At 43.4% G+C, this 23,650-nt stretch overlaps 1 protein-coding gene across 1 annotated transcript; it reads left to right on the top strand.

Moving 5' to 3' along the window:
* Positions 1-1,780: 1,780 nt before the first annotated feature.
* LOC135273315 (neuroblastoma breakpoint family member 4-like) lies at positions 1,781-8,135 on the top strand (the record flags this gene model as incomplete). The annotated part of the gene is made up of 6 exons (XM_064372149.1): positions 1,781-1,907; positions 3,326-3,425; positions 4,648-4,878; positions 5,899-5,967; positions 6,814-7,025; positions 7,981-8,135. Coding segments are annotated over exons 1-6 (894 nt in total), but the record flags the coding sequence as incomplete, so codon positions are not given.
* Between the last annotated feature and the right edge of the window lie 15,515 nt (positions 8,136-23,650).

Here is a 23,650-nt window from a genome sequence, read left to right as displayed (position 1 = left end):
GCGCATGTGGCAGGGAGCCGAAGTTACTGGCTCTTACAGGCTGAATTTGTGTCCCCTCAAATTCGTGTGTTAAATCCATAATACCCAATACCTCAGACTGTGACTATATTTGGAGATAAGACCATTAAAGGTGATTTCATTAAAATGAGACCATTAGGATGGGCCCTAATCTAATCCGACTGATATCTTTATAAGAAGAAGAAATTTAGACACAAAAAGAGACACCAGGGAGGTCTGCAGAGAGAAAAGACTATGTGATGATACAGTGAGGTGGCCGACTGCATGCCAGCGAGACAGGCCCCAGAGAAAAACAAGACTGGTGACAACTTATCATCTTGGAGTTCTAGCATCTAGAACTGTGAGAAAATAAATTTAAGCCACTCAGTCTGTGCTATTTCCTTATAGTGGCCTTGGCAAACTAATGCACTGGCCAATAACCAGCAAGGAATTTCAGCTTGTCAACAGCATGTGAGTAAGTTTGGAGGAAGATTCTCTAGTCCTAGTCCAGCTTTACATGACTGCAGCTCTGGCCAACAGCTGCACCCAGATTCCGGACACTCAGAAATTGTGTGGGAGGATAAATGTTTCTTGTTTTAAACTGCCAAATGCTGGATAATTGATACAAAGGAATACATAATACCAATTCCTTATATGGTTTGGAAATATTTTCTCCCAGTCTGTGGCTTTTCCTTTTCTTAGTTGTGTCTTTAGAGGAGCAAAAGTTTTACACTTCAATTAAATCCAGTTTATCTATTTTTATTTTTTGAGGCAGAATCTCGCTCTTGTTACCCAGACTGGAATGCAATGATGCGATCTCTGCTCACTGCAACCTCTATCCCGCCAGTTCAAGTGATTCTCCTGTCTCAGTCTCCCAAGTAGCTGGGACTACAGGCACGCATCACCAAACCTGGCTAATTTTTTTGTATTTTTGGTAGAGACGAGGTTTCACCATGTTGGTCAGGCTGGTCTCAGACACCTGACATCAGGTGATCCACCCACCTTAGCCTCTCAAAGTGCTGGGATTACAGGTGTAAGCCACTGTGACCGGCCTCTCGATTTTTAAATGAATGGTGCTTTTTGTGTCACACTAATAACTTTTTGCCTAGCCCAGTGTTGCAAAGGTTTTCTCCTATATTTTCTAGAAGTTTTATAGTTTTAGCTTTTACATTTAGGTCTATGATCCATTTTGAGTTGGTTTTTGTATCTAGAGTCATCCCTCTGTATCTGTGGGGGATTGGTTACAGGACCACCACAGATCCAATTAATGGTCAAGTCCTACAATCTGCCATCTGGATCCACAGTTACACATCTGTGGTTCCACCAACTGTGGATCAAATTTCCAAAGTTGGTGGAACCCACATATAGAACTAAGCATATGGATGGACAAGGTAATGGCTTTGGGTTTCAGCACAGCCTGGGCAGTTGGAATGCAGGGCTCCTGAGATTCCATGACAACCCCACCTTCTCATAATTCTATTATTGCAACAGCAAACGGTTACCTGGCACACTGGCTGAGACCTCCCTCACTCTTGTCAGAGGCAGAGCTACAGGCAGTGCCTTTGGCTCTGAGCTCAGGCAACGTAAATGCTGTTTTTGCTGTTAAGGATTCTAAAGTGCTGTGAGGTGTAGATTAAGTTCTTCGCAACCGTAAGTCAATTCCAGCTGTTGTCATCCCTCAGTCCTGACTAAACCTAGTTGATTTCACTAGTTTTTGATCCATCATGTGCTAGGGTTTCTTCTCCCCAGTCCCTGTTTGAACTCTCCTGCCACAAACATCAGCATGGTGATAACTGCCGCACATTTGTCCCATGACAGGGCAGACATGACTATTCTAGAAATCAATGAGGAATTGCAAGTCCAGCGGGCAGAGAGCCAACACTCTCTGGCCAAGAAACTCAAGAAATACAGTAAGTTCTGTAGAGTCACCATCACAAAAGTGATGAATCAGCACCTGTCGTCTCTGTGAGATACTGAAGAGTCTCTTCATCAAAATTAATTTCATCCTTCCCTTAGTTCTAGGAAAACAGAAATGGGTATTTTAGCTTCATTATGTTAAGGATGCCAAACAGAGGCACAACGTATTTAGCGACTTTTCCACGTTAGCAATCCGATGTGAGGCGGGACTAGAGTTAAAATCCTACTGACTGACTTCTGACACAGGCACAGAACCACTTGCTTTTCTCAGCAAGATGCTCAATCATGTTTACCAGAATGCTCTCTGTACCCTAGAAGATCCTGCAGACAAATAACATCTAGTCTGTTGGTCTAAATGCCTGGAACTAATGAACTGCCATTCTGTTTAAGCTTCTTTGAGCCCAATAGGCAAATCTCTCTTCAGGGAACCCCAGGGGAAACACGGCAACAGTACAGAGTACCTGCTCTAAGGAGCTTCAAGAGGAGACTGCTCCTAATAGTAACGGTGGCATCCATAAGTGACAGCATGAAGAGCAGGGAGTACCCTGGGGAGAGGGAAGTCCTGCTTCCTGGGGCACAGGCTCTTTTTCTAAAGAGGAAGGAAGACGGCACGTAAGACATTGGGGAGGTAGCAGTGCCGTGTGCAGAACAGGGAGCCTGGGCCAGTCTCCTGGGCCCCATCCAAGTGGCCTATCTTCTCTGTGCCTCAGTTTCCTCATCTGTTCATTGGGTACTATAATAACGCCTACCTCTGTAAACTGCTGCAATGAATTACATGCCGTGATTTTTCTAAATCTCCTAGAACAATTCTTGGCACAGAGTAAACACTATCTATTGGTTCTCCATCCTACTGTTTCCAACTTAATTCAAACGTTATTAGTATTTGGTCATATTTCTATGATGACCTCAGGGTCTCATGCCTCGTATTTCATGCAATTATATTCAGATATGAGTTTTTAAATCTTTGACATATATGTGCTTGAAATTCCCAGTACCAGGGAATCCATGAGTCCCATCGTCCTAAGGGCCTTTCCTACTATATGGGATATCACTGCTTTATGCCCCAGTAGAGTGTTTGACAGGAGAGGCTGCAAGGCTTGCAAAAGTGTCCCAGGATTCAGAGCCAGACCTCAGGGGCTATGAATTCTGACTCTACCTCATCCCAGGTGAATCATCCTGTCAAGTTACTCGATGTGTCAATGAGTTTCTTTTTCCCCATCTCTAAGTTGGAGAGTATCAGATGCCAGCAAGTTGGGAGGTTGATAATAAAAAATGAAAAAAATCCCTCACTACAATCTGGTACTGGGGATGCTTTTGTCCTTGGGATAGACACTGCCACCTGCCCTGCAGGCAGTGACCACACCAGTATGTCCAGCCTTCCACTGAGGCAGGCATGACTGTCTCTTCTCAGAGTGTGAAGAGGAAAAAGACATAGACTCCGTGCTGAGGAATGAAGTGCAGTTCATCGAGGAGAAGCTGGCAGAGAAGCTCGGGCAAGCTGAGGAGCTCAGGTGAGAGACGCCATGGGGACAGGCAGGTGGGCAGGGGTGTGATCTCTGAAGTGCAGCAGTTGAGCTGGGAGAAGCAGGAGCTAAGCTGGGCCAGGACAAGGGCAGGCATTTACATGGCAGGCACATTTCACACAAACACTCATAAAACAGAACAATAACCTTAGCAAGTTATGGGTTGCAGTTGTTTCTTGAGCTTTGTTTTCTCTTCTTAAAACAACTAATTGTTGAGTTGAAATTTGCGTATCCAAAATTCATCAAAAGAAAATGAACCACCCAGCAGCATTTAATACACTCAAAATGGTGTGTGATCACCACCCATTTACTCTTAGTCAGAGTCACCTCCTGACTGCAGCAACTCATTCATTCAATCAATATTGCCTTCTTGACCTGCCATTCCTTTCTCCTTTCATCTTTCCAATTCACCCCATCTGCACCTGACCACATTTCTGTGCACAGCTCTGTTTCCAGTCACTGCAAGATGCACTATGTGAATTTTCACATAGAAATGTCCATGGCCAAAGTGAGGAGCTGAAAGGACATCCCCTTGAAACTGATTTAGGAAGACACTGACTTTTGTTTACAGAAGAAATAAATGAATAGAACATCACAGAGGATCTTACAGGAGCTCTCTCTGATACAGAGGAAGCCTTTGTATATATAAATACAATATATATGTATACTATATATATATACACATATGTATATTTTCATGGACTCTCATTTCTGTCACCCAGGCTGGAGTGTAGTCACACAATCTCAGCTAACTGCAACCTCTGCTTCCAGGGTTCAAGCAGTTCTCCTGTCTCAGCCTCCCGAGTAGCTGGGACTACAGGCATGCACCATCATGCCTGGCCAATTTTTGTATTTTTAGTAGAGACAGGGTTTCACCATGTTGGTAAGGCTGGGTTTGAACTCCTGAACTCAGGTAATCTGCCTGCCTCGCCTCCCAAAGTGCTAGGATTACAGGCATGAGCCACTGCACCGTGCCAAAAAAAAGAAAAAATATATATATGTATATAATATATATATATAAATATATATATATATATAAATAAAATACATATATATAATTTCTCTTGGCCACAGGCATTTTCCCAAACATGTTGTGACCTTCTGCTTGGAGGGCTCCTTGAGGACATGCTCACATAAACCTCCGTTGCAGTATTAGAACTGATCACTCATCCCTTTCCGTTATTAAACGTTCTCTGCTATCTCACCATAGGCAATATAAAGCCCTGGTTCGCTGTCAGGCAAAAGAGCTGACCCAGTTACAGGAAGAGAGAGAGGCCTCCCGCTCACTGAATCAGCATTTAAAGGCCCTCGTCACTCGTGATGACCCTGACAAGTCCCAGGGTCAGGACCTCCAAGAGCAGCTGGCCGAGGGGCACAGGCTTGCAGAGCGTTTCAACAAGCTCAGCCTAGGTAAGGTGGACACAGGTCCTGATGACACACAGTCCCAGGCTTATGAAAGTCCCCAGACCTCCACACCTCCACAATGGCAATTTTGTGGGTAGCGTTTCTTTCCACTAAAAATCTGTAGCCATGACGTGACCAGGACTTCCTGGGCAAAAGCAGACATGGGAAACCCTTGGGGTTGGAGGTCACAGGATTGCAGATGTCTCCTCATTTCTTGCTGGAACATGGTCTTTGAGGCAAGAGGCAGCGTCTGTCCAGTTTTAAAGGACAGGAAGGAGGCTGTGACAGGAGGCACCTTGTTAGAGTAAAAAGAGTCCTGGGCTAAGAATGAAGGTTCCCAGGCTCTATCTTCAGCAATGTCTTTAGCAACTGTGAGGAAATGATTAATTTATCCTTCCTGAGTTCCTGTCTCTGAATCTGTAAAGGCAGACAAAACTGTCTCTTGCATGCAAATGTGGGAGCACTTCTGACTATATTTCACGATGAGATAAAGCCCCTTGCTGTGTAGTGTTGGAGAAGGCACTTGATGTCGGGGCATTTGGTGGTAGGAAGTGGTCTAGACTGGAGCACTCCCCATGGAGAGAGGGTCCCTGGGTAGCACAGTGGAAGTCACTTGGAGGGCCCATGAAGTTCCCAGTGTAGGGAGTATCGTGGGACAAGTTTGTTTGTCCTGTCCTAAGAGAAAGATACAGGCTTCAATGCAAGCTGTGACAGGACACAGAGCCAAAGCCTGTGCCTGGGTATCAGAAGTGTGGCAAGATTGGGGAGACAGCTGCTGAAGCTTAGAGAGAGGCTGGACAAGCCTCCAGTAATATGGGGAGCAAGAAGGCTTTTCAGTATTTGGCCACATCTTGATGGTGACTCTCCAGGTCAGAAACACGTTCCCTCATGGATCAGGAGAACATGCCAGGGCATTTTTTAGGGCTAAACAGGAGAGTTTTCAGTACAATGCAGACCCATACATGGATGTTCATGTCTCAGTGCACATAGGGCTGACTGTGCTTCCAGTGGGTGAAGTGGGAAATATCTGAATAGACGCTTCTGTATTTGCAGAAAGTGACGAAGATGAAGATGAAGATATTACAGATGAGGAGGTCGAGAAAGTACAGGGATCACCTGACCCCAGGTAACACTGAATACTCAGGAGCGGGTAATGGGTGGTAAAATATGGAAAAGGTCTCAGAAAGAACACAAGGTAGGTGAAGGTAGTCACAGACGGCAGGTTCAGGATACAGACAGCTGCACAGTGCACCGATTTCCTGCACTCACCAATAAGGAAACAGCCCTGTTAACATGCTTGTCCATTGTCTTCGTGGCACCTGTAAGCATGACCCTCTATGAGTTCACTAGCCCTAGGGACTTCCTGCACACACAGAGGAGACCTGTCCTCCCCTGTAGTGAAGCTAGGACGAGATGGAAAGCTGCTTTTCACATGCTTGTCCTTAGACTCTTGTTAGGGAAGATAAATGACAAGGAGACAACAAGCAGGAATTAGGAAGCACCTACCAAAGTTAAACACCAAGACAAGTGCCCAGGAACACTTGACATTTCACATCACAATGTTAAAATTAAAAGCAATCTACAAGGCACACCATCTCCGGAGTCTACCAAGGCTCAGACACCTGTATTCCCTTGGCCACAGCATGTTAAATACAACCCAGCTTAGACACACGGTGTGGCAGCTGTCTTTGGTTCTGTGTGAGTGCTGTGAAGACTGTACCATACAGAAGCAGCGGAGCCTCTGCCTTCCTCAGCTCCTGTCTTTCCAGTGCAATGAACACCAGCTGCTCTCTTCCTCTCTGGTTCCCAAGGCAGCCATGCTCTGTTGTAGATAGAGGAGGATTGCCTGTTCTCTCTTAAATGGAACCTCCCCTTTGCTTTCTGGAACCACTACCTTATGCCTTCCGTCAAAGCCAGCTGGGAATCCCTCTTGGTTTAATCTTTGTCATCTCTATCCTACCTGGCTCGTGAGGGAGGTGCAGAAGGCTGAGGAAAAGGAAGTCCCTCAGGACTCACTGGAGGAATGTGTTGTCCCTTGTTCAAACAGCTACAGCCGTTCTGACTCCAACCAGCCTCACAGGAGCCCCGAAGTAACATTTGAGGGAGACGAAGTCGACTCTGCTATGATTGTAGACAGTGAGTTTGCTCAGAATGAAGACGAGGAAATGCCATACTTTCTCCCAGGTAGCCTCCATATTCTTTATGCCTCATACCTCTGTCTAGGCTAAGGAAGATCAATTCTGAGGACAGGCTGTATACAAACCCATTGATTTGAATCAGAAACTAGGATGAAACTGGGGGCAGTGGCTCACATCTGTAATTTCAGCACTTTGGGAGGCCCAGGCGGGTGGACTACTTGAGTTCGGGAGTTCAAGATGAGCTTGGGAAATGTGGTGAAATCCATCTTTAAAACGAATACAAAAAAATTACCCAGGCGAGGTGATCGACACCTGTAGTCCCCACTAATCGGGAGCCTGAGTTAGGAGAATCATCTGTGCACAGGAAGTTGAGGCTGCAGTGAGTCATGATTTCACCAGTACACTCCACCCTCAGTGACAGAGAGAGAACCTGTCTCAAAAAAAAAAAAAAAAAGAAGGAAAGAAGGAAGGAAGGAGGGAGGGAGGGAGGGACAGAGGGGAGGAAGGGGAGGGAAAGAAGGAGGTGAAGGAGAAAAGGAGAGAGGGAAGGAAGGAGGGAGGGAGGGAGCACTAGGATGGAATATTTAATATAGATACAAGAGAGTCAGATAGCTTTCCAATTCTCCCTGGCCCTGATATCAGGTGACTGGACCACAGGCAGGTAGGACAACTTCACAGCCACCTGTGTACAGGAGGTGTACGGGAGGTATCTGTCAGTCCTTCTAGCTCAGTTCCTATGTCTCTTGTCACCTCTAATGATGTAATTTGTGCCCCAGCACAATGTCCATGGAGTTTCCATGCTTGTCCAAGGCCACTGTCAAAGACAGCCTTGCCTACATTTTAAAAGATGTTGTTTCCCTGCATTTACATGATGTCTGTCTGTGTGGCCTTGGTCACTGGATTGCTTTAGTGAGAAACAGGGACAGCAGGGATGGGTGTCTGGGAGCACTTAACAAAGGGAAAACTGAGACTGTTCCTACTGAAGCCCCTTCTCCTTTCAGCTCCCACCCAAGAGACCCGTCCCCAAGGGACTTGCAGTGGAGACGTGAGCTACTACCTGTCAGAGATGGAGACTTCACTGACACAGCCGGAGCCAAGCACCCTGGTGCCCAATTGTCTTGAACTACAGCTGGATCAAGGGTTCGACTGTGGGAATGGCTTAGCCAGGCAGGGCCCTTCATCCACCACCTGCAGCTTCACAGCCAATGCTGATTCTGGGACCCAATGTTCCTTTCAAGGTAGGGAAGGAAAGAGGGTAGGAAGCTCTAATCCAGGTCTTGGTGGTCACGGTGCTGTGGGTGGAGCAGAGAATGGGCACCTCTCCGTGCTCACTCAGGGTCAAGTTGAAATCCGTGATGCTCCAACCCAGTGAGGTGAGCAGGAGCCTGGGGCTTAGGACAAAATCTGCTCTCAGGTCCTGGGTTTGCCTCCTTCTGGTTGTTCACTTTGGCCAAAGATTTTGTCTTTTGGGGATATAAATCTCTGTTTCCTCATCGGAGCTACCTAAAAAATAGTATCTGCCTGTAATCATTGTTGAGAGTATTAATTATTATAATTTCCAAAGGGCCTGATTCAATAACAATTACTCGATAAACCTATAAATAGCTGTTATCTAATCCACTTGTCTTTCTGACAACTTTACATTTAGAAGGTGACTTCACCGACTATGTTGTCTCTGAGGCAGAGCGATTGTGAAGCTCTCTGTTTTCTAGAGACCCCTCTTCCCTTCCTTTCTCACACGTACTCCTCTGCCAGTTTTCTTCCTCTCCTTCCCCATCTCTCATGAAGCCGATTCTCAACTATCAGGCACTCTCCATGACAACCTATGAGGCACATTCAGTAACAGTGTAAATCCTGGGCCCACGAGTCAGTCTCATGACATGTCCAGATCTTTCTTCTCCTTGTTTTTCCGCTCTTTTTGAAAACAAAGGGCAATTTTCACGTGGAAAGTGTCCACATCAGTCTCTTTTATGAAAATCCATTTAGTTCATCATCTCCACTCATGTACGCAGCCACGTCCTCAGTTTCCATCTCAGAGGGAACAATTCTCCTCAGATTTCCTTAAAACCATGGGTCGTGTTCATCTTCACTCTCTGTCCCACTCAGTATCTTCTCCTGGAGCCCTCGGCTAAGTAATGAAAGGACTTTTGTCCCCAGGAGCAGGGAGGGTCTCGTGAGATCCCAAGCACCATATGGGTTCATGGAGAGGACACATGGGAGGCGCTCAGTGGGTACTGGGGCATGTGCAGTCCCTGACACGTGCCGTGACAACTTATTTAAACTGATTTCTTCCCACTGGAATCTCCCTCGCTTCTCTATGGATTCTCACACCCCCTGCCACGACTCACCCCACTGGCTCAGGCACACCCTCTCTTCCTCACTTTCCCTGGAGTCCAGAGCCTGAATAGGCTCCAGGTGAGAGGACAGAGTGAATGCTTTTGTCTCATTCATATTTTCCCTCACCTGGTGATTTCTCCTGCTGTCTAATAGGTTATTTGCTTCTCCCACATGGTTTCTTTCTCATGCTTCTCATGTTTCTAATTTTTTTTCCAATTTCGATAAACCAGAACGGTGATTGTTGCCTTACATTTAATATCTTCTAAATCCCTATCTAATATTTCTTTATTAGATTAATACATACAGATATATGCATTTATGTCATTTTTCATAGATATTATGTATATTTGGTGTGTGTGCTACATAGGGTTTATGTGTATATTCAATAGACCTTATAATGATGCAAGTTTTGTAAATTCTCCAGGTTTAGGCTCCCCCGGTTCCTTTCTCTCATCAGCTGCTGTAACCTCTGTCTGGTCTCACCTCTGTGTCCCATGGGCTGCCACCCTGCCAGGCCCTTCCATCCCCATCTCCTGTTTGCAATCAGCTCTGATTTAACTTTCGCATCTATAATCTCTTCCCTCCCCAAAGCACAGACTACATACAGGGGGATTTCCTTGCTTTTGCCTTATCGACGTGGAAGTTATTTGTTTCTTAATCTTGTGTTTCTTGAATATTTTTGTGAATCAGGAGTGCCTTTGCCTCCTGACAAACTTGTCCTTACTGAGTAATGGAAGAAAGATCAACAAAACAGAAAATATTAAAGTCACTCTACTGGCTTCCCCTCACACTTTGGACTTTCTTGTCCAAGGCCACATTCCTGATTTGACGTCCTTTGGGTGGAAGAGAAAGTCACAGTAAGATCATGGATGCCAGTGCATGCCATTGGCTGTCATTTTGTTTTCAGAGATGGTTGCGCAGCCCTCTGGCTGGCTGAAGAGCCCTGAAGATGATCCATGCCAACACTCAGCTGACAACACACGAGGGCAGCGGCTCATCGGCAACATTCCCACCTCAAGTGTTTTCAAACCGAAGATGATTAAAAGAGAATCCCGGTTCAGCAAGTGGAATCCCTACCCCTCACACTTGGGGCGCAGAGGTAATCACATCTATGACCCTTAGCTGCACTCACTCTTATTTCACTCTGTCGATGGTGACAGCTCATTCTCCCACTGCTTTTTCTCTTCCATTTGTTTTCTCCAGCGGCTGCTGTAACCTCTGTCTGGTCTTAACTTTGTGTCCCATGGTCTTCCACCATGCAAGGCCTTTTCTGTCCCCATCTCCTCATTGCTCTCTGAACTCTGCCCTATTCCTTATTCTGCTGTCTTGAGAGTCCCTCTCATGGTCACAGGAGAGCCAGACCTCCTTGTCCTCATGCACGTCCACAGTTTAAGCTGCTGAACACAGGGTTCTTTGACTGGAATTGCATACTCTCCTGGGAGGTTTACCTTTCCTCCCAGCATCCCCAACTCCATTGTCTCTTTCTGCAGGGAGCGTTGCTTTAATGCATCATTTACACATTGGTTTTTCTCTTGAGTCAGCTTTTGAGCATCCCGACTGATTCAACCCTTAACTGTCTCTTGTTCCTCTGAATGAGAAGTGTTAAAACTGAGCACAACGGTTCCCACTTAGAAAACTAAACTAGAACCAGGTGGGAGTTCCCTACTGGCCTGGATACACTTTAGTCTTCAGCCCCAGATGTGTAGCCTTGTGACAATGTAGCTGGAGTTGCCAGGGACTCGGTGTTCTCACCTCATGGACTCATTTGAGCTGACATTAACTGGAGGACATTTATGACATTCTCAAGGGACATCACTTCAAAAGTACATACAGAGGGCAGGACCTCAAAACTGCATACATCATGAGGTACGTCATTCTAACCTCTCTCCTTTTTATTCTCATTTCCACTTCTACAAGTCCAGTTAAGGGTCAAAAATGCAACTCAGATGAATCTTAAGGCCAGTTTATATGAGATAGCATTTTCAGAATTTACTTTGATAAAAGTGACTCCACAACCAGCTTTATGCATACACAAGATGACAGGCAAGAATCTATCCACAGGACAGTCTTTGCTTTGGCCCAGCCCAGTTGATAAGAGAGAGATTTCACTGAAGTTGTCAGAGAGAAGACTAAAATCCATGGAACCACTGGGAACAAAGCCAAATATGAGATAAACAGCAAAAGGAAAGAAAATGATGGGAAATTGGGTTGTTCTATTTAGTATCTCTATCTCCTGCTGCCATGTAATAAACACCTGGTGAGATTTGAATTAAGATGAATGCCTTGAACTCACACCTTGAGATTCTCACTTCCATGGCCTGGGGTGTGTTTTGGGTGGGTGTAGTTTTAAAACAGTCCCATGTGACTCTAATCTGTGGCTAAAGATAAGAAGGACCACTGGTCTTCTATGATCACAGGTTACCAACATGGAAGTGCCCCATATGTGCAGCTACTCCAAAGGCTGAGCCTCCGTCAGCCTTTGATGGTACCTATATTCCCCTCTCAACAGCACTGTTCGTATAGCATAGAGAAAAATCAAGAAGAAAACCAAGAAAATTAATAGATTAGACCTTTAGCCTCTGCTTGAAGCTCACTTGCTCAATTTTGAATACAAGACAAAGTGAGAAATAGTCATTACATTTACATCTAATGTACAGAAATAATACCTCCCATATTACATGTAGTGGAATTTAGTATTTTCTTTGGCAGTTTAAAATAAAACTTCCAGTTTATATTTAACCACACAGATTTTACAGCCCACTAATTGGCTCAGCACTGCAATGTGAACATTTCACTTTTGGTCATTTATTGTCCTTCCGCAAAGCCCTGAAAAAGAACGTACTGGTCTCACTCTCCTGAAGAGAATGCAATAAGAAATCAAGACTGAAATTCCGCAAGAGATGGTATATGAATACTTCTTTATGCCACTCTTGACACTTGACATTAAGTATTAAAAAGTCAACTTTCCCAAAATGTACTTAAGGAAAATAATAAGTGGGAGGGGAGAATGTAGGAAAACACAGACTAATCCTTTCACTTTGTACTTCAGAGTTTTGTGGGTCTAGATATTGAGAAGATTTGTAGAAATCCCGTAGGGTGTAACCAGGTGTGGAATCAACTTCCAGGCATTGGGGAAAATAAGTAGGGTCATAATTACACTCCCTGCTCTCTCTTTGCTAACTCCATTTTGAGTGTCTTTTTTTCTTTTAATTTTCTTTCTTTCCTGATCCTCTTTGAAGGAATACTTATAAATATATTTGTTTTTTCTTTAAAAAAAATTATGTCAACCAACCAAACCAGCACCACAGACATCATATTTCTTATATTTTTTTGTAAAACCTTATTTCTGTCCTAGCCAAGGTGACCCAGCAGTCTGTCATGACTGTTGAGACCTCCAGATTGGAGCCTTTCCTCTCTCTTCCTCCAATATTTATTGAAACGGCTTTAGTTCACGGGTCCTAATTCCTGGGTTGTCAGTAACAAGTCATGTGGCCTTAGTTCAATCATATCCCAGTGGCATCACTACGGCTCTGTTTTAAAGGCCGGAAGTGGACGTGGATGTTTTCTGAGGTTCCTGCTGCTTCTTATATCCAGAGCTCTTCCCATGGCCTCCTGCTCCTCCCTAGAAGACTGGGACATGGAGTTTAAGGGAGTGGGTTTCTCTGCAGAGGATCTTCCTTTTCTGCAGCCCTCTGTCTGAGCATGTATGATTGATGCTGAGCACATCCTCACTGGGAGGAAAAGCCATCACTCTGCTCCAGACAGAGAGGAATCAGGAGGAAAGGGGTTGATATTCCCAACTGCTGGTTGGGCATAGGCAGGGTCCCCATAACCTGCACCGCAGGCTGACTGGAAGTTCAGGGAAATTCAGTGGTGGTTTCTTCTCACTTGTGAATGGTGCTTCCCCTTTCAGCCAGCCCAACCCTCACCCTCAGCTCAAGCTCCCAGGAAGAGATCAGTTTGCCCCTGGGATATCACCACTTAGCAGTCCCTCTAAACTCAGCCTTCAAAAGGACCTGACAAAAATGCTGAGTTGATTATTTTCTCTCCCTCCCCTGCAGGTACCAAATACTACCAGAAGGCTGCAAAGGATGAAATGATGCCAATAAAGCAGCTTTTCCAATTGATGAGAAAAAACTAAGACAGCAAAGCAAGTTGAAGCCCAAAAACAATGACACTGCAGGGAACCTTCGCAGAGGATTTAATTTTAGATCACAGGATGCTCTTGATGATTTCAACCCACTAGGCTCCTTTGAGAAGCCACAGTCCATCCTAGTCCAATTGTGATCAACACCTAGGGAGACCAATCCTCAGATGGACGCACACGATTGACAGGCTTTAGCCCTGCTCCTCTCAATTCCCATCCTGTAGAGAACAGAAGTGTGGAGCCACTGGCAGGAGACAGCATGTCACCCGGGACTCTACCAGGGTAGAGTATGAACAACGGCACGTTCTTGCTGAAAATGTTTAGCCTGAATTTCACAGGAGGTAATCCTCGGGCAATTGCAGAATGTAGAACATTGAACAGCACAACTCACCTGTCTCCTTCAAACAGCCCACGTCACCACGAAGAACACAACAAAAAGGTGAAGAGACATTTTGTTGGAACACTGCAGTCATGCTGTGAGCTTCCTGCCTCAGCCCATCTGCAGGCAGAGAAGATTCTACCAGGGTAGACTATGAACAACGGCACGTTCTTGCTGAAAATGTTTAGCCCGAATTTCACAGGAGGTAATCCTCGGGCAATTGCAGAATGTAGAACATTGAACAGCACAACTCACCTGTCTCCTTCAAACAGCCCACGTCACCATGAAGAACACAACAAAAAGGTGAAGAGACATTTTCTTGGAACACTGCAGTCATGCTGTGAGCTTCCTGCCTCAGCCCATCTGCAGGCAGAGAAGGGCCAGTGTCTTCATCCTCCCCATGTTCCCTTGGTTAAGGAGGGGCTCTATCAGCTCCATCCCTTTTACAGACAATAGACCCCCCTCCTTAACCAAGGGCCAGTGTCTTCATCCTCCCCATGTTCCCTTGGTTAAGGAGGGGCTCTATCAGCTCCGTCCCTTTCAAAGACAGTAGACCCCCTCCTTAACCAAGGGCCAGTGTCTTCATCCTCCCCATGTTCCCTTGGTTAAGGAGGGGCTCTATCAGCTCCATCCCTTTCAAAGACAGTAGACCCCCTCCTTAACCAAGGGCCAGTGTCTTCATCCTCCCCATGTTCCCTTGGTTAAGGAGGGGCTCTATCAGCTCCATCCCTTTCAAAGACAGTAGACCCCCTCCTTAACCAAGGGCCAGTGTCTTCATCCTCCCCATGTTCCCTTGGTTAAGGAGGGGCTCTATCAGCTCCGTCCCTTTTAAAGACAGTAGACCCCCTCCTTAACCAAGGGCCAGTGTCTTCATCCTCCCCATGTTCCCTTGGTTAAGGAGGGGCTCTATCAGCTCCGTCCCTTTCAAAGACAGTAGACCCCCTCCTTAACCAAGGGCCAGTGTCTTCATCCTCCCCATGTTCCCTTGGTTAAGGAGGGGCTCTATCAGCTCCATCCCTTTCAAAGACAGTAGACCCCCTCCTTAACCAAGGGCCAGTGTCTTCATCCTCCCCATGTTCCCTTGGTTAAGGAGGGGCTCTATCAGCTCCGTCCCTTTTAAAGACAGTAGACCCCCTCCTTAACCAAGGGAACTTCCGAGTATCACAATAATGGGGATGATGAAGACACTGGCCTTTCTCTGCCTGCAGATGGGCTGAGGCAGGAAGCTCACAGCATGACTCTGCAGTGTTTCTTGCAAAATGTTTAGGCTGAAGTTAATCATGAGAACATTTTCAGATGACTCCAGAATGCAGAACCCAAAATGTCTCTTCACCTTTTTATGAAGACACCTTATTTATAATTTGAAAGTGGGTTGAAACAGCTTGAATATCCTGTATTTTAACAATCTCTCTTTCAAAATGTCTCTTCACCTTTTTATGAAGACACCTTATTTATAATTTGAAAGTGGGTTGAAACAGCTTGAATATCCTGTATTTTAACAATCTCTCTTTCAAAATGTCTCTTCACCTTTTTATGAAGACACCTTATTTATAATTTGAAAGTGGGTTGAAACAGCTTGAATATCCTGTATTTTAACAATCTCTCTTTCAAAATGTCTCTTCACCTTTTTATGAAGACACCTTATTTATAATTTGAAAGTGGGTTGAAACAGCTTGAATATCCTGTATTTTAACAATCTTCCTCTCAAAATGTCTCTTCACCTTTTTATAATTTGAAAGTGGGTTGAAACAGCTTGAATATCCTGTATTTTAACAATCTCTCTTTCAAAATGTCTCTTCACCTTTTTATGAAGACACCTTATTTATAATTTGAAAGTGGGTTGAAACAGCTTGAATATCCTGTATTTTAACAATCTCTCTTTCAAAATGTCTCTTCACCTTTTTATGAAGACACCTTATTTATAATTTGAAAGTGGGTTGAAACAGCTTGAATATCCTGTATTTTAACAATCTTCCTCTGAGCATTTTATCATCAATTAATTTTACTATACACTTGTTTTTGCTGGCATTCTTTGTAAAAAATAAATAAATAAATAAATATTCCCTGCTCAAATTTTAACTTTCGTCCAGAATTAATTTTATTTATTTATTTATTTATTCATTTTTTCAAGTTAATGAATGACAACTTTGTTTTTCTTACACTTTTAAGGCTGAACCTTCATTTAAATTGAAAAGTATGATAAGGATATGAAGGTAGCCTCTGTTGTCTCTAGGGTAGCCACTAAAAGAATAAGAATAATGTATGCCTAGTAGCTAAAAGAGGAAACACAGAATAAAAATATTTTACCAATCAAAAGGAGGGCAAGAAAGGAGGAAAAAGGAAACAAATTAGAGATGAGATAAATATAAAATAATAGTAACAGGTTTAAATGCAAATGTAACAGTAATTACATTAAATGTAAACAGACCAAATACTCTAAGTCTAAAGTTGCCAACGTGGATTAAAAATAAATATACGACAACATGCTGCTTATAAGAAACACAATAAAGAAAAGGATGCAGAAAGGTTAAAAATGAAAGGATGGACAAAGATATGCCATGCAGACACTAACCAAAAGAAAGCTGGTATAAATATACTAACAACAGAAAAAGTAGACATTAAGGTAATAAGCAGTCCTATAGATAAAAGGGATATTTCATAATGATAGAGTAATCACTCTAACAGGATGACATACCAATGGTGGGCTAAAGTCAACTTGGATTAGCTTGTTAAACCCAATGTGTTGTCTCTTCCTATCTCCATGTTAAGTAATATCATATTTGTAGCTTGAAATCAGCCATGGTACAAGTATTTACACCATGGAAATGGGCAAATACTAACAAATTAGGGATTGTCTCTTTCTTCCCTCTTAGTAAGCTGGGTGTTAAACATTGGCCAGAACGACTATAGGATATATCAACTGTGAATTTGAATGCAACTAATTACATGTATAAGCAAGAAAAATGAGAAACAAAAGGAGAAACAGGCAAACCCACAGTCACGGTTGGAGATTTTAACACACTTCTCTCATTTAGTTGATAGGACAAGCAGACCAGAAAAACTTCTCAATATAGACAAAAAAACCCAAAAACACACACACAAAAACTCTATATACCTACCGTCTCTCTATCTATTCCAATAAGATAATAACAGAGATTTAGTGGTTTATCCAAGTACAGCAAACCAGTAAGTGGGAGAGTTGAAACTTAATTCATGTCTTCTGCCTCTAAGTCCTTTTGCTATGGTTTCATATTACAGAAAACATCCATGATATTTACTTTGTAATAACCACTGTAATTTCAATATTAATACATTAAAATGGGGAGAAAAGCAAACCACCTTTCTTAATGATATATATCCTCTGCTGCATTTCATTTTTAGAAAGTCTTCATATTTAATAATTAATTTTTATAATATATAAAAATCTGTATTTATAAAACAAATTATGGGGATAGCATGGCTTTAAAACAGATGAATAATTTTATTAAGGGATTTAGCACAAACTTCTTTGGTAATAATGATCATAGCCCTATTAAATCTTTAGCAATGATGATGATGATGATGATGGCAATAAATAGCAGCCACTAATATTTATGGTGATTACTTTGTGACAGACACTGTTTTAAGCATTTCTCCATTTTTGAATCCACTCAACAACCAAATGAGATAAGTATCTGTATTATCCTTATTTTACAGCGAAGAAACTGAAACAATGAATCTACAATGATACACCCCCAATCACACAGTGAATCAATCCTCAGAGCACACTTTACTATACTACCTATGATTACGTTGATTGAAATTTGCTTAAAATTTGATATTTCAGGAACACACTTAAAACATAAAGCAAGGCATTTCTTCCTCTACATGTTTCTTCAATGATCTCTAGAAAAATCATTTAAGTCCAAACTAAGTTATTATTTTTTGGGGAACAGGATGTATAGCATGTAGACTGAAACTAGATGATGGGATATGGTTTCTTTAATTTACACTCAAATTTTGTGCTCCTTTTTAAAAACATTTTTATCTTTTTCAAGATCTCATTCCTTTTTATGGCTGCATAGTATTCCATGGTTCTACAAAATATTTTTTTTTAAATTAACTGGTTGGGTGTGGTGGCACACACCTGTAGTCCTAGCTACTTGGGAGGTTGAGGCAGGAGGATCGCTTGCATCCAGGAGTTAGAGGCTGCTATAAGCCATGATTGCACCACTACACTCCAGGCTAGACAACAGAGCAAGACCCGTTCTCAAAAAAAATAAAAAGGAAAGAAAAGAGCTCCTTGGTCCTTGCATCGTTTCCCCCACCTCCTCCCTTGCCCTCCCTCCTTACCTCACTCCGTGGCTTCCTTCCTTCTCAAGCATCTAGTGAGCCCTGCTCTGTGCTAGGCCCCTGGTGCTGGGGACACAGGGACAAACAAGTACTTCTTGACATTCTTTCCATTTCTTGTGGGCTATAGCACGGTACCACTTGCTATATCATTAAGTTGTGTCCACTACAAATGTGGTTTCCAGCAGATGCATCAGTGGCAACATGATTCACCGTCTAACCCACTGGCTATGCACGGTGGAATACAGCATAGCCCGCATCCACTTCCCCACCCCTCCTTCCCTACTTCTGCCCTCCTTCCTAAAAAGGGCAGACGCCATTCCCCATTATCCCTGTAGGGGGCACTGTCTGCCTTCGCCCTTTCTTAAAAGGGCCCAGCTGGTAGACAGGCTTTGTGTATCTGCCCTTTCCCTTTCATGCCTTCCTGCCATTGGTGACTCATTGCTAATCAATTTTCTCTCTTCCTTGTGCCAGTTTTATAGCCAGGCTTCACCATCTGCCTGGTGGGCCAGTTGCATTAGTCCGTGTTTGTGTTAATAAATTAGTTTGAGTAACATCTGCGCTGGCTCCTAGGAATACAGACAATAGTTAGCCCTGGTGTCTGCCCTAGAGAAGCTCCCAGTATGGGGTGGGAAGGGGAGGCTGCTATTCCCGCACTCTGTGAAAGGGCAGCTGGATAGAGTAGCTTCACTGTTAAGGGTGGGCCTGCACTGCATTTAGGCCATATTTACTGCATCCCAGTGAGCCTCGGGCAACACAAGGGCCCCTTTGACTCTCTCAGCTCTGAAAGGAAGCCAGGAGTCTTGGTGGGAAACCTCTAATAGCCAGGCGAGGGAAACATGGTCCAGGAGAAAACCCTATTTGTTAGCAGTCTGGGAGTCATCTGTCCTTGGCCGACTTTTAGTAACCACAACATCAGTTAAAATAATTTTATTTTTTCTTGAGACAGAGTCTCACTCTGTCCCCCAGGCTGGAGTGCAGTGGCACCATCTCTGCTCACTGCAACTTCTGCTTCCCAGGTTCAAGGGATTCTCCTGCCTCAGCCTCCCAAGTAGCTGGCTACAGGTGCACACCACCATACACAGCTAATTTTTGTATTTGTTATAGAGATGGTGTTTCACCATATTGGTCAGGCTGGTCTTGAACTCCTGACCTCGTGATCCGCCTGCCTTGGATTACAGGTGTGAGCCACCACGCCTGGTTAATTTTTCTTTTTTTCTGGGACGAAGTCTTGCTCTGTCACCCAGGTTGGAGTGCAATAGTGCTATCTCGGCTCACTGCAACCTCTGACTCCTGGGTTCAAGCAGTTCTGCCTCAGCCTCCCAAGTAGTTGGGATTACAGGTCTCTGCCACCACACCCAGCTAACTTTTGCATTTTTAGTAGAGATGGTGTTTCACCATGTTGGTCAGGCTGGTCTCCCTGACCTCAAGTGATCTGCCTGCTTTGGCCTTAAAATATTTTTTAATAAAGATGATTTTTAACATTGTTACAAAAGAAGTAATGTGCTCAATGAAAAAAATTTTAGTGATGAGAAATAAAATGTGAATTTCAATCTTTGCCTTCAATCTATCTCACTGTTAACACTTTAGTGTGTTAATTTCCAGGTATACATAATACATATTATAATCATATAGATACATATATGTGTGTTTTTATATACAAATATATGTGGAGAGAGCTAGAGAGATTATTTTCTTTTTTTTTTTTTGAGATGGAGTTTCACTCTTATCACCCAGGCTGGAGTGCAATGGTGCAATCTCAGTTCACTGCAACCTCCGCCTTCTAGGTTCAAGCAATTCTTATGCCTCAGCCTCCCAAGTAGCTGGGATTACAGGCATGCGCCACCACACCTGGCTAATTTTTGTATTTTCAGTAGAGATGGGGTTTCGCCATGGTGGCCAGACTGGTCTTGGAACTCCTGACTTCAGGTGATCCACCTGCCTCAGCCTCCCAAAGTGCTGGGATTACAGGCATGAGCCATTGTGCCCAGCCAAGAGATCATTTTCAAAATATAAATAAAAATATAATAAAACAGGCCGGGCATGGTGACTCACACTTGTAACCCTAGCACTTTGGGAGGCCAAGGCAGGTGGATCACATGAAGTCAGGAGTTCGAGACCAGCTTGGTCAACATGGAGAAGCCCCATCTCTACTAAAAATACAAAAAATCAGCTGGGCATGGTGACAGGCGCCAGCTACTTGGTAAACTGAGGCGTGAGAATCGCTTGAATCCAGGAGGTGGAGGTTGTAGGGAGCTGAGATTGCACCGCTGCACTCCAGCCTAGGGGTTAGAGCAAGACTCTGTCTCCAAAATATATATATATATATATATATAAAATAAGATATATGTATATAATATTAAACATATAAAAATACCTTTATAACATGTTATCTATATGATAATATATCTTAGAGGTATATAATATCCCTGCTATTCCAATTGCTTTGTCTTCCAAACAGAGCACTAAGATATGCAGAAGGGCCTCCCTCATTCTTTTTATCAGCGGTGTAGTATGGACGTACCATGAAGTACCCAATCCTCTGCTGATACACATATATTTCCTGTTTTTTATTATTATAAACAATGCTGCAAAGAGCCAATACATATTTATCTTTGTCCACTTTTGCCATTATTTCAATAAAATAAATTCTCAAAGGTGGAATGGATTTGACCAAAGGTCACATAGATGTAAAGTTTTGATGAAACAGATGAATTTCTTTCCTAAACTAATGTTGCAATTTGAATTTGCCCCAGGAGTGATGAGAGACCAGCTGACACTCTGCCCAATACTGGGTGCCTTTTAATTTTTGCAGTCTGATACATGAAATATATTATCCATTGTTGTTTTCATTTGGATTTCTGTGGAGTCAAACATGTCTTCCTGAGTTCATTGGCCATTTGAATGTCATCTTCTGTAAGGTGTATTTTCCCATGTCATTTGTCTTTTTTTCTTTTTTCTTTCTTTCTTTCTTTTTTTCTTTTATTTTGAGACAGAGTCTTGCTCTGTTGCCCAGGCTGGAGTACAGTGGTGTAATCTTGGCTCACTGCAACTTCCTCCTTCCAGGTTCAAGCAGTTCTCCTGCCTCAGCCTCCTGAGTAGCTGGAACTAAAGATGCGCACCACCACGCCTGGCTAATTTTTGTGTTGTTAGAGATGGGGTTTCACCATGTTGCCTAGGCTGGTCTTGAACTCCTGATCTCAAGTGATCCTCCTGTCTCTGCCTCTGTAAGTGCTGGAATTATAGGCATGAGCCACTACACCTGGTCATATTTTTCTTACTCATGGTTTTCTTCCTTCCTTTGTATTTTTTTTTTTTTTTTTTTTTTTGAGATGGAGTCTCACTCTGTCACCAGGCTGGAGTACAGTGGCACGATCTCCGCTCACTGCAACCTTCACCTCCTGGGTTCAAGCTATTCTCCTGCCTTAGCCTCCCAAGTAGCTGGAACTACAGGTGCACATCACCACACCCACCTAACTTTTTTTGCATTTTTAGTAGAGACGGGGTTTCACCATGTTGGCCAGGATGGTCTCAATCTCTTGACTTTGTGATCCTCCTGCCTTGGCCTCCCAAAGTGCTGGGATTACAGGCATGAGCCACCGCACCCAGCCCCCTTTGTACTTTTTAAAAAAAAATTTGGTTTTTAGGAAGTTTCCATGCACATCAGGTTATTAGCTCTTATCTGCCATGTGGAAAGCAAATCAATTTTTTTTTTTTTTTTTACAGTTTAGTGTTTGTCACTTGCCTTGCATATGTCTTTTTTTCCCCTACAGAAGTTTAAAAATATTGATGTAATAAGATCTGTCCATCTTTTCCTTGATAACTTCTGGGATTTGTTTCATATTTTGAAAGATTGTCTCCATTCCATGATTAGGAAAACAGTCTCTGATATTTTCTTCTAGCATGTTTATGGTTTTGTTTTTTACCTGTGCATACTTAATCCATCTGGAATTTATTTCAGTGCATGCAGTAAGTTAGGGATTCAGTTTGATTTTTTTTCCCAAATGGCTCATCAATTATCCTAACGTGTAGTTTCCCCTTCCATATGTGAAATGCCACCCTTATCATACACCAAATTTTCTTATGTGTTTAGGTCTATTTGTCAATTCAATTCCACTCTACCTCTTTTTCTTCAGTTTCTGAGCTAACATGCTTTAATTATTGTAACTTTGAACATGCCCATACTCTTTTCTAAACCTCTCTCACTGTAATAGCAGCAAATCTCCTGAGAAGCTGCACATACTTCCTCTGGCTCCGTTAATGCCTCTACAACGAGGTCAAACTGTCTCCTCAAAGTGACTATAAATCTTTCTGTCCACTTTCCTTTGTTTATTCCACAAATATTTACTAAGCATCTGCTCTGTGTCTTGGCTGCGTGGGATCAGGAGAGACAGAGGGAACAACATCGACGTGGACCCAGCTGTACATGCTGACTTCAGCAATTAGCCCTCAAGGCCACTGCAATTTCCATGATGACAAGTTCAGGGGCACTTCAATGTTGCTCCCAGAGACTCCCTCCTGGAAACTATGCCCAGATCTCATTGCTTTCGGATGCCCTTGAGCCATGGCTCAGCCAAGGCCAGTGGTAACAGAGCCAAAAGAAGTTCAATTTTAAATAAACCTGACTTCCTCTCCAACATTGTTAGAGAAACCCTGATCCAGTTCATTCTGTTCCCATAAGATAAGAAAAAGCCAAAAAAGATGCAGTCATTGGGAACTATGGTATGCTGTGAGCTTTTGGAATTAGATCTTTCTCTCTTTCTTTCTCTTTCTTTCTTTCTTTTATTCCTTCCTTCCTTCTTTCTTCTCTTTTCTTTCCTTTTTCTGGAAGGGAAGAGAAGGGAAGAAAATAGAAGAAAGACTCTGAGAAGGCTAACCTATCTAGAAATGGTCTTTGAAGCTCCACAGTCAGAAGGCAGCACGGGATCCGTCTAGTCCTGTGACCTTGAGCACGTCATTGAACGTCTTCTGGGCCCCATTTCACAAACATTCAGGCCCAACAAGCAGGCGCTGTGCCAGAAGCTTTATTTATGTGCCGTCTAATTGGATCCTCAGAACACTCTTATGAGGTAGAATCGTTATTCCCTGGTTTACGCACAAGAATACCAAGACTCAAAAGGGAAATAGTATGTCCAAGGCCACTCATTTGGAAGGAGCAGAGCCAGCACAGGGTGCCTCTCCCTGTTACTGTGCAGAATGGCGGGGGTGGGGTTGGTCAGCATTCCTCATCCCCGCCAGGAATCAGGACCCACTATGAGCTACAGCCATTAAGACAGTATGGTATCTACATAGAGACAGACACATTGACCCCTGAGAAGGAATAGAGAGACCAAAATCAGATTCACATATATATAGTACTGTTATGCATCAGGGGTGGCATATCACAGTGAATAAAGGAAGGATGGGCCAATAAACAGAGCTGGAAACATTACAACATAGACAAAGATCCGCACTAGGTGGATTAAGGACCTAACTTTCA

This window comes from Aotus nancymaae, unplaced genomic scaffold (assembly GCF_030222135.1).
Source record: "Aotus nancymaae isolate 86718 unplaced genomic scaffold, 86718_ANA_hifiasm-v0.15.2.pri h1tg000007l, whole genome shotgun sequence".
Lineage (NCBI taxonomy): Eukaryota > Metazoa > Chordata > Mammalia > Primates > Aotidae > Aotus > Aotus nancymaae.
The sequence above is the reverse complement of the archived record's forward strand: the minus strand, read 5'-3'. Positions and strand labels throughout refer to the sequence as shown.